The sequence below is a fragment of the Perissodus microlepis genome, chromosome 3 (genome assembly GCF_051167445.1).
Source record: "Perissodus microlepis isolate ML-2025 ecotype Zambia chromosome 3, ASM5116744v1, whole genome shotgun sequence".
NCBI classification, from domain to species: Eukaryota; Metazoa; Chordata; class Actinopteri; order Cichliformes; family Cichlidae; genus Perissodus; species Perissodus microlepis.
Genome location: NC_140463.1, coordinates 355,001 through 369,357, shown reverse-complemented (window position 1 = coordinate 369,357; position 14,357 = coordinate 355,001). Strand labels below are relative to the sequence as shown.

The 14,357-nt window shown below is 49.7% G+C and overlaps 2 protein-coding genes across 2 annotated transcripts in view; both read left to right on the top strand.

The window, feature by feature from the left end:
• Window positions 1–14,357, top strand: part of LOC146389349 (disks large homolog 4-like) — a 33,282-nt gene that overhangs the window by 10,062 nt on the left and 8,863 nt on the right. Inside the window, exons 2-10 of the mRNA XM_084922923.1 lie at window positions 110–160; window positions 4,900–5,024; window positions 5,203–5,372; window positions 5,820–5,956; window positions 6,038–6,188; window positions 7,296–7,564; window positions 8,558–8,660; window positions 12,102–12,198; window positions 13,430–13,606. Of these exons, the coding sequence (XP_084779049.1) occupies window positions 110–160; window positions 4,900–5,024; window positions 5,203–5,372; window positions 5,820–5,956; window positions 6,038–6,188; window positions 7,296–7,564; window positions 8,558–8,660; window positions 12,102–12,198; window positions 13,430–13,606 (1,280 nt within the window). The remainder of the gene's footprint in view (window positions 1–109; window positions 161–4,899; window positions 5,025–5,202; window positions 5,373–5,819; window positions 5,957–6,037; window positions 6,189–7,295; window positions 7,565–8,557; window positions 8,661–12,101; window positions 12,199–13,429; window positions 13,607–14,357) is intronic.
• On the top strand, window positions 1,603–2,367 carry LOC146389350 (uncharacterized). The gene has a single exon (XM_084922921.1). It carries the CDS (start codon window positions 1,700–1,702, stop codon window positions 2,306–2,308), a length of 609 nt encoding a protein of 202 aa, XP_084779047.1. The 5' UTR covers window positions 1,603–1,699; the 3' UTR covers window positions 2,309–2,367.

Genomic DNA, 14,357 nt, shown 5'->3' with positions numbered 1-14,357 from the left:
AACCGGGCCCCTTGAGGGCTCAACAGCTGTTACCATGGAGTTGCCGTGGCAATGAGCAGAGATATTCTGGGATGTGATTTAACTCTTCATGTGTTTATTTTTTTTACAGATGAACGGATCAGAGGGAGAGCTGGAGTACGAGGAGATCACACTGGAGAGGGTGAGCGCACACAGACACACACACACAGACACACACACAGACACACACACAGACGCGTGTGGTGGTGAGAAACACTCGGTCCTCGCGCTCCTTCCAGCTCGTCTCCGCTCTGTTTTTAGACGCATCACTCTGATTTAAAAGCCGCCGTCACCCTCTGAATGTAAGCCACGCCCCCCTGACATCAGCGGGTTATTTTTAGCTCCTTTTACAAATCAAACCAGTGAACCTGACGTTTAATCAGCTGGTCTCAGATCTGCTCACAGAGGCACAGCTGTCAGCACACACAGGAGTGATTTCATGAGTCACCTCCCATCAGCCCTTCATGTACTCTGTGAGGATGATGATGATGAGGAGGAGGATGGTGAAGATGAGTGTGGAGGTGTGTCAGAGACAGCGGGTGGACAGAGACACTAACATCTGTCCTCAGTGAGTGAGAAGTCTGCAGACACATCTGCATAATTCATGCACAGCTGATCATTGAATACGAGCTGCAGGCAGAAACACCACAGAAGAAGAAAACAGGAAGTAAATGAGACGTTCCTGTCAGGGCTTATGATGATGATGATGAAGGTTTAGCTCTGCTGTGAAGACACATTAGTGAAAGGGCTGCTGGGTAATGTCAGGCAGGACTGACCTCCATGAGGCAGATGGTCCAGAGAGCTGCAGGAGCAGGAGGAGGATTAAATTCAGTCTTGTTAGAGGACAGGAAGGTGAAGCTCGTCTCTGTGGACGTCTTCAGCCAACAGCTCGCAGCTTCCTGCGGTCATGTGGACAGCAGCTATGATGGTGACACCATCACAGGAAGTGGAGCAGAAACATCTCCTCTGCTCCGTCAGTGAAGCTCTGACTGAAACAGCTGACTAACTGCTGTCATGGTAACCTGCTGCTGAGGCTGAACTCAGTTCACACTAGGGCTGGGCGATATGACCCAAAATTCATATCTCAATATGTTTTAGCTGGATGGCGATATACGATATATATCTCAATATTTTTTTAAAGCCATAAAGTAAGAACAAACAGAGAGTTCTTAGTCAAAGCTGTGTCCCAGATGTCACACAGGCACTTTTATTAACATACAGCGTAGATGTACATGAAGAAATTACTCAAAAATAAATTATCAGCATTTATTAAACAATAATGCTCCATAAATAAAAGAAAACTATGTTGTTTTTGTGCATAACAAAGAGCTCACAATTGTGCAGTCAAAATGTAAACTAACAGACGCTGAGCATGATAACAAGCAGCTGCTCTGTTCCCAACATCTACTGCGTGACTGACAGCCTGCAGTTTGAAATCCTCTTTGTAACCGTGTCTCTTACAGGTGCCATTTATGGTCCTTATACACACACAATACGGTAATATTACGCTGAAGCACAGTACGTATTTCTTTTGGCTCTCACGAAGGCGGTTGCACTTTTTCTCCTCTCCTCCTTACCCTTATCTTCCCTGCTTAGCCTCTGTGTCCTTGTCTTGTCTCGTGTGCATTACTTTTCCTGGAACAGTCTCTCACTGTCGTTCTCTAAAACCTAAAAGAAAATTATGGATTTGATCAACTGGTCTCTGAATGCTATTGACACCCTTTTCTCAACGAGAAGTCTGGGCTCGGGAGAGCCCGAGTGCCCTGGAGGGACTTTCCCTGCCGGATACACGATGGACGGGTGGCAGAAGTGGAGGGTCATGTGCCTGGCGGGACTGTCGATCGAGGACGCTGAAGATATCTATCTATTCGGAACCATGATAACAGGGTTCTTGCTGATCGGAGCTGGCTTGGCCCTGGTTTATCGGAGAAATAAGAAAGCGGAACTGGCTGTTCAAACCCCCCCAAGGCTGCCCGCTGGAATCGAAGCGATGGGACGAGGCGCGACCTCTCACAACGAATGCAGCATGGTTAACACATTGGAGACGCTTACAGCTGCCGTGAAGACTCAAAATAACACCATTGAGCGTATGGGGGGATACATCAGAGAGAGGCCTGCTCAAAATGACACCCTTGAGCGACAGTTGGAACACATCGCGGAACGGCTCACTGCAGTTGTGAGGTCTCAGAATCAAAAGGATGACAACACCATGGAACAGAAGTTTGATACCATCATGGGGAGGCTCGCGGCTCTCCAACGGGAGATCGAGAGACCAGTGTCAGAGTGTTAAAGAGCAGCTTGCCATTCTCCTGGGCTGCTCGCATGAAAAATCAACAAAACCAACATCGAAATGCGGACACCACCACGGCGCCAGCTGCAGGCCCAAGGCTGGAGCCGAACAATCACTCCCTGATAACGACTGTGTGATGACTATTCTTCCCATCCCAAGCAAGGCCACCTGGATTGGCTGGAGGACTGTTTACTTAGCCTGATAGGGCGAAGGACACTGTCTCTGCTGAACTATGGACACGCACACACACACTTACACTGATAAGCACTCACTCATCCCCCCTCCCCTTCCAACGCCTTCGATGCTTACCTCCCCCATGATGTGGACATCGGGTCAGCTGCCGGCGCAGTCGAAAGATTGCAGCAGTCCCAGATCAGATGTGCACACTGTGTTTATTGTGTTATGATATCCCCTACCCAACCCTGTGGCTTGTCATGTCTTTCATAATGTTGTGCTGTGGCCATTCATGTGCTTTTTTTGTGCAGAGGAGTTTTTTTGTTTCCTGTTCTCGTGCTGTCCTACCATGGAAGCACAGCATGAGTGGAGGTCTCTTTTTTTCCTCTTGTACCCTCCCGTTGTTGTGTACATTTCAGTGATGTCTGTGTTATGTGTGTAAGGTCGGGGGGGGGGGTCCCATTTGACTGCAGGGCAACCTGCTTGTGACAAATAAAGCTGATTCTGATTCTGATCACTCCACGAGGCTCCTCGGTAGCTGTAATCAGTGTTGCCAACTTAGCGACTTTGTCGCTATATTTAGCGACTTTTCGGACCCCCTTAGCGACTTTTTTTCTAAAAAGCGACTAGCTTTCTGGTGTTATTGGAGACTTATTTATGACGACTTTTTGACGTGAAAGCGGGTATCGCTCTTACTCTCAGTAAGCAGCGGTGCCGAACTGCAAATGAATCGCGCGTAAGTGACGCCGCTGCTCCCGCACTGTAACGCAGTCAGTTCTTCTTTTACTCTTATGCTGTTTTGTGGATCACAAGGTTTAAAACTACTTATAAACACACACACACAAAGTAACTCCACCAGAGTGCCTATTTCGGGTCACTTTTGCCGGTCCAAGCCCAGATAAAGGAGCAGGGTTGGAATTGTGACATTAAAAAAAACAATAATTGCTAAAAGAAATTTAATTCGTAATTCTAAATAAACTCTAAATGCATTTAGGACATTTTTTACTCACTTTCTGTCTCTTCCACGATGTTATTTCTCTCTCCAACAACGTAGGTTACAATTACATTAGCATGACCAATTATGCAAATTAGGCGATGATGTCATTTAGCGACTTCTAGCGACTTTTAGGACAACCAATAGCGATTTTCCTTACTGAGGAGTTGGCAACACTGACCGTAATGCTCCGACAATCTATCAAGCGGTGCGGCTCCGTAGCTTAGCAAAGTCGTACTAAAACATTTATTGACAGATTGCTGAGCGCCGTGTACCACATAAAATCGGTTCGTGGTCATCAAGCACAACCAGAATTCATACATAAGGCGCGCTGTCAACTTTTGAGAGAATGAAAGGATTCTAGGCTGTGCAGCACCTCTGGGCTGCATGGCGTTAGCGTGGTTAGCTCGTTAGCGTGGTTAGCTCGTTAACACGTTGACGCCGTCCAGCCCCACGCACGGGGCGATGCGCGGTAACTCGCATGCCGTGTCCATCTTGTCGCTGCCTGCAGGTGAAGCAATGGGGGAGGAGGGGGAGTTGTGTTCAGTGAAGGAGAGGCGAGGCGGAGTAACGTTGCGTAGAGACAAAAGTGGACGAAAGAGAGGCAAACTTGCGGCTCCACAACTATAATTATAACGTAACATAGACTCTATCGATATAAAGGATATTGTCACATCTTATATCTCGTATAAAAATATATCGATATTTTTAAAAAACTCGATAAATCGCCCAGCCCTAGTTCACACCATGAGGCCTCTCAGCCCAGTGGCAGGTTTCAGCTCCTCAGGACGTCCTCATCAGGGTCCTTTCAAAGTGGAGGAGCAGCAGCTCCACTTACTGGATGTCCGACTTACTCCCCCTGTCTCTAACAGAGACCATGAGCAGAGGAACATTGGGTCTGCTGGACCAACGAACCTTCAGCTTGTCTTTCTTCACCTCGTTGCTCCATCATGAAGGGAACTAACGCCACAGAAAGCAGGATCTATAGAAAACAGAATATAACACTATGACCAGAAGAATAAATAATACAGAACATAAAACCAAAGTTCAAGATTATCAAAAATACAAAACCAGAAAACACCAAATATCTCTTCAGCCTCTCTCCTCTGTCTCCCCTCTGAGAGCTGAAGATCCAAAAGTCAGCTGGTTTGGACGTCAGTCTGAGTCTGATAAAAACGCCAACATCTGCAGAGCTCCAGGTTATCCAGCTGTGCAGGAAGCTAACCTGACAGCTGGATAACTCTCCTGGGCCTGGGCTGGCTGTTTGTCTTAGATTCACTCCCAGATTTGATTTATGAGCTCACTGAGCACATGGGCCAGGTGCTGGTGTAAGTGGGGGCTCATCCGGGATCCACATACAGGAAGACCCAGGTCTGCATCAGGTACAGTGTGTTCATGTGTGTGTTAATGTGTGTGTGTTCAGGGTAACTCTGGTCTGGGCTTCAGCATCGCGGGAGGAACCGACAATCCTCACATCGGAGACGACCCCTCCATCTTCATCACCAAGATCATCCCCGGAGGAGCCGCTGCCCAGGACGGACGCCTCAGGTGCACACACAAACAGACACACACAGAAACACACACAGACTCTTTGCTTGTGCTTGTGTTCTCTGAGGACATGAAGCTGAGCCTCTCACCTTTAAAGGACCTAAACCTGATCACACCTGAGCCTTCAAACAGCTGTTTGAGGAGGTGACAATGACTCGCTCTCTCTCTTCATCACCAGGGTGAACGACAGCATCGTATTTGTTAACGATGTGGACGTCCGGGAGGTCACTCACTCCATCGCTGTGGAGGCGCTTAAGGAGGCGGGGCCTGTTGTCAGGCTGTATGTGCTGCGGAGACGCCCACCGAGCGAACGCATCACACAGATCAAACTTATGAAAGGACCCAAAGGTGAGACAGGAGAGCAGCTCTTATGTAACTGTGATTCCAGCTGCTCTGCCGCCCTCTGCTGGACTGTTAGAGTCATTACAGTTCTTAAATATGTTTTATGTCAGCTACAGAAGAATTAGAGACATGACAGAGGCTTCATACGGGAGATTCACCTTTACTCTGTGATTCCTCAGCAGGTCCACGTACTGTAGTGATCTTTAATAAACCTGTTATAAATAAAGTTTGGTCAAACAGGAAGCAGAAACACACCTGAACGTGTCACCTCATGTGGAACCAGTCACACCTGGAGATTTATTACTTTATATATTTTTAACATTTTGTTACGTCAGTAACATATTTTAGTTCATCACCTTTTTAATCTGTAAAGTTTGTTTCCCATGACTCAGTTTGATCTTCAGCTCATGGTGTTTGCTGGTTTTGTTAATCTAACCCCGCCCCCCGGTGCAGGTCTGGGCTTCAGTATAGCGGGCGGCATGGGGAACCAGCACGTCCCTGGAGACAACAGCATCTACGTCACCAAGATCATCGAGGGCGGGGCGGCACACTGTGACGGGCGGCTGCAGATCGGAGACAAAATCCTGGCAGTACGTAACATCACACGTGTTCTCTCTGACACGCTAAACTGATGTGACTGTGGTCTAACGTGAGGCTCCGCCCCCCGGCAGGTCAACCACATGTCTCTGGAGGACGTCCTGCACGAAGACGCCGTGTCGGCCCTGAAGAACACGGGAGAGGTGGTCTACCTGAAGGTGGCCACGCCCACCTCGCAGTACATCCACCCTATTGATCGATACAGCCCCCCCGACCTGACCAGCTGTAAGCACACCTGTACAGCATCACACTGACTAGACCTGCTCACAGGTTGATTACAGTGATAATGCTAGAGTAATATTGTAAATAATACTGCATATCAGTCGTCTGTACAGATGTGAGTTCGCTCTGAATGATGACTTTAGTTTCCCTGCAGCGCCACCCAGAGGACAGATGTGCACTTTCAGCTCAGACTAATTCTGAACTCCTCAGAAGATGAAACCAGGACACAGTCAGGCTTTAAAATGAGTTTAATGAGGTTTTCCTTCAAGAAGCTCCAGGAATGTTTGATCCTATCAGGCTTTGATCCTGATGCTGAACTCAAGACTCAGACTCAGAGGAAGGTCCAGGATTTTTGCTTTGCTATGCATAAGATTATCATTCATAACAGATTAATCCAGAATAATGTGTCAAACACACAGTCAGCAACCAGTTAAACCCATCCCTGATCCAGATGTTAGACCTGTCCCTGATCCAGATTTTAGACCTGTCCCTGATACAGATGTTAGACCCGTGACCCTGATCCAGATGTTAGACCCGTGACCCTGATCCAGATGTTAGACCCGTGGCCCCGATCCAGATGTTAGACCCGTGGCCCCGATCCAGATGTTAGACCCGTGGCCCCGATCCAGATGTTAGACCTGTCCCTGATCCAGATGTTAGACCCGTGTCTCTTATCCAGATGTTAGACCTCTGACCCTGATCCAGATGTTATACCAGTGACCCTGATCCAGATGTTAGACCTGTCTCTGATCCAGATGTTAGACCCGTGACCCTGATCCAGATGTTAGACCCGTGACCCTGATCCAGATGTTAGACCCGTGTCCCTTATCCAGATGTTAGACCTCTGACCCTGATCCAGATGTTATACCAGTGACCCTGATCCAGATGTTAGACCTGTCTCTGATCCGGATGTTAGACCCGTGACCCTGATCCAGATGTTAGACCCGTGTCCCTTATCCAGATGTTAGACCTCTGACCCTGATCCTGATCCAGATGTTATACCAGTGACCCTTATCCAGATGTTAGACCTGTCTCTGATCCAGATGTTAGACCTGTGACCCTGATCCAGATGTCAGAGATCAGCTGCTGACTCTTCCGTCCTCTCTGCAGCCTACATGGAGCCGGACTACATGTGCGATTACCCACAAGCCCTCCCTCCTCCGTCACCGCGGCGATACTCCCCGATCCCCCGTGGCATGATGGGAGAGGACGAGTACTCGAGGGAGCCTCGCAGGGTGTGCGTGCAGCGCGGCTCCACCGGCCTCGGCTTCAACATCGTGGGCGGAGAGGACGGAGAGGGCATCTTCATCTCCTTCATCCTCGCAGGAGGCCCAGCAGACCTGAGCGGGGAGCTCCGCAAGGGAGACCAGATCCTCAGTGTAATACACACAAACACACACACAGATCCTCAGTGTAATACACACAAACACACACAGATCCTCAGTGTGATACACACAAACACACACACACACAGGTCCTCAGTGTGATACACAAAAACACACACACACACACAGGTCCTCAGTGTGATACACACAAACACACACACACACACAGGTCCTCAGTGTGATACACACAAACACACACACACACACAGGTCCTCAGTGTGATACACACAAACACACACACAAACACAGGTCCTCAGTGTGATACACACAAACACACACACACACACACAGGTCCTCAGTGTGATACACACAAACACACACACACACACACACAGGTCCTCAGTGTGATACACACAAACACACACACACACACAGGTCCTCAGTGTGATACACACAAACACACACACACACACACACAGGTCCTCAGTGTGATACACACAAACACACACACACACACACACACAGGTCCTCAGTGTGATACACACAAACACACACACACACACAGGTCCTCAGTGTGATACACACAAACACACACACACACACAGGTCCTCAGTGTGATACACACAAACACACACACACACACAGGTCCTCAGTGTGATACACACAAACACACACACACACAGCAGGTCTTCAGTACAGAGCAGGTGACTTATTTAGAGAACAACATGATCAATAACTCCAACAGGTGTTTACAACTAACACCTGGTGGAGTTATTGATCATGTTTCTCTAAATAACTCCTGAAAACATGAAGTACAAAATAATAGGAATACTTTAGACTCTCAAACTACAACAGAAAAGTAACCAGAGTACTCTGATGAGTAACTTGTCTGGTGTTACATCAGCTCTGGTCCTCAGTCACAGATCAGTTTGTAACCAGCAGAAATAAAAGTGTAACCAGGCTGCCCCCTGCTGGTCAGGCAGAGGTACTGACCACAGATCCACTCAACTAACGTGTGCGTGCGTGCGTGCGTGTGTGTGTGTACAGGTGAACGGGGTGGACCTCCGGTACGCCACACATGAGCAGGCAGCAGCAGCTCTGAAGAACGCCGGGCAGACTGTTACCATAGTAGCACAGTACAGACCTGAGGGTGAGGACTCACACACACACACACACACACACACACACAGGGGCTGTTTCTCACTATTCAAGTACGTGACTCCGTACTCGCGCTCTCGCTAGTCCGTACATCGTAAGTTCACACGTCAGTCCGGACTTCCTGAGAACGCAGCGCGATCGTTCTACAGCTGGAACATCAGTGTACTTGATGACTTGATGACATCACAGCTCCAGAGGTTTCACTGCCATCCCCTCGTAATTTTACTGTGAGTAATATCTTGTCATGATCCTGGGCCATGTTGGCCCAGCATTCTTAGTTTTCATGTATTTTTGTATTTTGTTCCTTATTTAGGCCATGGTTCCTGGGTTGCTCTGTTACATTGTTCCTTATTTGATTTCCCCTTGTGACTTTTACCCTCATGACTGTGTGCCCCTCCATGTGTTTCCTCGTGAGTCAGTTCCTTAGTACTTCCCAGTTTTGTTTCATATTATTTTGTATCGCCTTTATCTTCTGTCAGCAATAAAGCTGTATTTTGAGTTCAGTCCTGTTTTCCCGTGAGTTTGCGTTTGGGTCCTCATCCTGCCCGCACACAGCCTAATCATGACACAAGAACGCGACCACGACATGGACCCAGCAGCTCACAATCCCTCCGCTGAGCTCCGGGCAGATTTAATTTACACGGTGGAATATCATTGCCAAGAGTGGGTAGCGCTGCCAGTTCCAGAATACCAGGAGTTGTTAGCCACTCGCTTACAGAGGATGGTTTCCGGACTCCCCTGGCTATTCGGCGCGCTACACCCCCTCATTCAGGACTTCCTCGTCTCCACCGTACATATCCGCCCGGAGCTGCCAGTATGAAGAGTCGGAGGACGTTCAGCCCGGTCCGCTGGAGGATTCGCGGCCCGGTTCATCTCCTCCCCCTTCTCGGCGAAAACGGCGTTCACGCTGCCGTCGCGCCAGTACAGCTGAGCAGGCTTCACCCGTGGGTGAGAGTGACTGTGCGTCACACACTCAGCCCAAATGTTCTGAACCCGGACTTCATGACTTATCCACCACCGTGAGTAGCACTTTTTGGCCCTCCGTGGATATTGTGTTGCCACTTTGTGTTTGGACTCTAGAGACACTATACAGCGAGGCTCTGTGTGTACTACGTCTCGGGCTACATCCTGTACGACTGTGTGTAGTGTTGTTTCACACCCAGGTTATCCAGACACTGCTTGTGTGAATTCTCCAGTACCTGTGACTGCTCCTGAACTCACTCTTCCTAAGACTGCTAACTATAAGCTGGACAGCTTAAGAACAGCAGAGTTGCTGAAACCAGCCTGCCATAAGTCTCTGATTGCTAGTTTGGTGTTCGGCACCATCAACCTAGTTTACCCTGTGTCAGTTGCTGTTCCTGTGCTTCGCTCTCCACTTCCAGTTCCTGTACCCAGGGCAGCGCGGGCCCAGCTTTCCCTTGCACCCGTATCAGTTCTTTGGGTCAGGGCAGCTGAGGTCCAGCTGGTCCCTGCTTCTGTCTCCAGCCTGGCAGAGGCTCTGTTCATCCCTGCACCCGTACCTGCTCCTCGGGTGGGGTTGATGGACACCCAGCCGTTGCCTGCACCTGTTCCGGTTCCCCGGGTGAGGTCAACTGTGACCCTGCCGACTCCTGCACCCATCTCAGTTCCTCAGGTGGGAGCAGCAGAGGCCAAGCTAGCTCCTGCACCTACACCGGCTCCCAGGGTATGGGCAGCCAGAGCCCAGCTCGTCCCTGCACCCGTGTCTGTTCCTCGGGTGGGGAAGGCTGGTGTTCCGCCAGGCCCAGTACCCGTTCCCCAGAGGATAGCAGCCAAGAATCAGACACCTGCTCAATCACAAGTTCAGTTACCTGCTGATCTATCATCACTAAAACCATCATCTCAACCACCACTACAACCCATGCTTTTATCCATAGCACAGTCATTAGCTCAGTTATTAGCCCAGTTCCCTGTTTTGTCACCAGCCCAGTTAATAGCCCAGCAATTCATTCAGACACTGCCAACCTCAGCTGGAAGCCTTTGTGAGCTTTCTCTGCCAGCTGTGGACTGCGTGGTGCTGACAAACTTTGGACAGACTGTTTGCCCTGCACAGCCCCAGCCGTTGCATCCCAAGCCGACTGCGTGCCCTGTGCAGCTACAGTTAGCGTCCCCTCAGCCAGAAGTCTCCGCACCTACTGGCTCTGCATCTGTTCTCGCTGGGGGTTCAGGAGAACCTCTCCAGCCACTCCTCGTCTCCGCTGGCGGCTCCGGTCAGCCCGGCCAGCCACTCCACGTCTCTGCTGGCGGCTCTAAGATGGCACCATCTGGTCCAGCTCCGTCGCCTGTGGCCGCCACACCACCGTCTGGTCCAGCTCCGTCACCTGTGGCCGCCACGCCACCGTCTGGTCCTGCCTCGTCTGGTCCTGTGCCCACCAAACCTCGACCAGTACGCCCGACGCTTGAGAGCCGCCGCCGTCTTCCATGCGGCCTGCCTCCGGACCTGTTCTGCCGACACTGCCACTTTTCACGTGGCCGGCCCCCGGAACTGCCGAACTGTGAACTTTTGTGCTGTCATCCCCCCGGGTTGACCTTCTGACCTCTTTGGACGTTGCTTCCCTGTTTTGAACTGTTTTTGTGTATGTGTGGACTCGGTTTTGGTCTCATGCTCCTTGTCTTTTGTTTGGTTTCGTTCCCTCCGTCCTGGTCCCCCGCCTCCCGCCCTGGGTGGGTTGTTTTCTGTTTTTCTCGTGTTTTGGTTTTTGGGTTTGCGAGAACATATGTCATGTTTAACCTGAGCAGTGAAAGACCGCAGGGGGTTTAAAAACGATGGAGTCCGCTGTTCTCGCTCTGGTGATCCTTGACCTCATGGTCAGCTGACAGCTGGTGGGTAACAGACGTCTCTGAAAACGTCGGAGCGCTTTTACAAATATGTGATGTCCTGATATTTGAAGTTCACACAGCGACATTCTCCCCTCAAAATATCTTAAAAGTTATTTTCTTACACAGAGTCATATTTGTTTAGCAGCTGTCCTACGTCACTGCCGTGTTTGAGTTTGGACAAAATGCATTCTGGGATATTTGGCTGCACCAAGTCCACACAAGTCACCACCGATGCATGCTGGGTAAAATGGGAGGAGCCAGAACACATCCGGGAATTTTGAGAGTACTTGGCTTGATGCTACTTTGAATTGGAGCAGTACTGTTACTGATGACGTATCACAAGTCCACGAGAACACAAGTACACGCAAGTACGCGCAAGTACACGCAAGTACGCGCAAGTACACGCAAGTACACACAAGTACACATATTGAGAAACAGCAGGGTCTCCTGATCCATCTGTGAGCTGTGATTGGCCTGCAGTGATGCTGATGGTTGATCCTGCTCACTGTGTGTAACGACCTCTGATCATGTGACCCTTGTACCTGTGTGACCTTTGACCCTTGAACCTGTTTGAACTCTGAGTGTGTGTTTTCAGAGTACAGTCGCTTCGAGGCAAAGATCCACGACCTGAGGGAGCAGATGATGAACAGCTCGTCTGGCAGTCTGAGGAACAGCCGCACCTTCTACATCAGGTAACCTGAGCTCACCTGTGACAGCTCCTCCACACTGAGACACCTGGACCAGGTCTCCTCAGGGCAGCACGCCCGGCCTCATTCATCTGTTCCTACTGTGAATGAGTCAGAATGACCTCACAGTCATGACACCTGTGAACAGGTGGGCTTTACTCCATCATGTGTCACTCAGCTGTAACCATCAACCATCTAGATTCAGAGATGGATGCATCCAGCAGATTATTCCTTTACCAACAAATCTAAAACATGAACACATCAGGAGCACCTCAGGTTCAGGATGGGTTTGAATGCAGGCTGGAGCTGCCAGGGATCGAACCAACAACCTCAGTGGACGAGCCGCTCTGCCTCCTGAAACACAGACACCACGTTTATGAGTGTGAAAGGTTTATCCTCAGTAAAGAAACATGTTTCTCTCTACACAGCAGAGACCAGACGGACATCCACAGAACAGATCAGTAGAATACATTAAAATCAATAGAAAGTAGCTCAGGCGGTAGAGCAGGTCGTCTACTGATCAGAAGGTTGGTGGTTCGATTCCTGGCTTCCCCTGGTCTTCATGCCAAACATCCTCGAGCGAGATATTAATCCCACCGATGGATGTTCACCGATGCATCCATCGGAGTATGAGTGTGTGTGAATGTTAGCTAGAAAGAAAATGTGCTTGGGTGAATGCACACGTTGCATAAAGCACTGTGAGTGAGTAGAAAAGCGCTGTATGAGCTGTAATAAGCTGTATTTGTATTTATACAGTTTAGAATTCATAACTTTTAGTTAATTATTAATATACATTTAATACAAATACATAGTGTGTGTGTGTGTGTACATGTTTATATATCTTTGTGAGGACCAAAATTTAAATACTACTTGTGGGGACCAACGGCCACTATGGGGACAGTATGCCGTCCCCCCAGTTTGAACACATGCTTGAGACTCAAAATGTGGTTTTATGGTTACAGTTATGGGTACAGGTTCATTTTTGATGGTTAGGGGGGTAAGAAATATGTCAATTGATGTCCTCACTAAGATATGAAAACAGGACTGTGTGTGTCTGTGTTTGTCGGTCCGAAGTGTGTGAAGAACACACAGAGAACTCCTGGAGAAACTTCTGACTCCAGATCAGCTAAATTTAAATGACTCCCAGTCAGCTGACAGTCTGAGGCGGTCACATGACCTCCTGAGGTCCACAGAGGCGATGAGCGGCGTTCTCCATGGTGTGCTGTGTGTGTTACAGGGCGCTCTTCGACTACGATAAGCAGTGGGACTGCGGCGTGCTGTCGCAGGCGCTGGACTTTAACTTTGGCGAGGTCTTCCACGTGATCGACAGCGCCGACGACGAGTGGTGGCAGGCACGCAGGGTCAACCAGCAGGGGGAGCTGGAGGAGCTGGGCTACGTCCCCTCCAAGCACAGGTCAGTGAATGCTGCACACACACACACACACACACACACACACAGGTCAGTGAATGCTGCACACACACACAGGTCAGTGAATGCTGCGCACACACACAGGTCTGTGAATGCTGCGCACACACACACACACACACACAGGTCAGTGAATGCTGCGCACACACACAGGTCAGTGAATGCTGCGCACACACACAGGTCTGTGAATGCTGCGCACACACACACACACACACACACACACACACACACACACACACAGGTCAGTGAATGCTGCGCACACACACAGGTCTGTGAATGCTGCGCACACACACACACACACACACACACACACACACACAGGTCTGTGAATGCTGCGCACACACACACACACACACACAGGTCAGTGAATGCTGCGCACACACACACACACACACACACAGGTCAGTGAATGCTGCGCACACACACACACACACACACACACACACACAGGTCTGTGAATGCTGCGCACACACACACACACACACACACACACAGGTCAGTGAATGCTGCGCACACACACAGGTCTGTCAATGCTGCGCACACACACAGGTCTGTCAATGCTGCGCACACACACACACACACACACACAGGTCAGTGAATGCTGCGCACACACACAGGTCTGTCAATGCTGCGCACACACACAGGTCTGTCAATGCTGCGCACACACACACACACACACACACAGGTCTGTGAATGCTGCGCACACACACAGGTCAGTGAATGCTGCGCACACACACAG

Excerpts from the sequence above, each read along its gene's own strand:
- LOC146389350 (XM_084922921.1), top strand. The coding sequence starts at position 1,700 with ATGGATTTGATCAACTGGTCTCTGAATGCTATTGACACCCTTTTCTCA.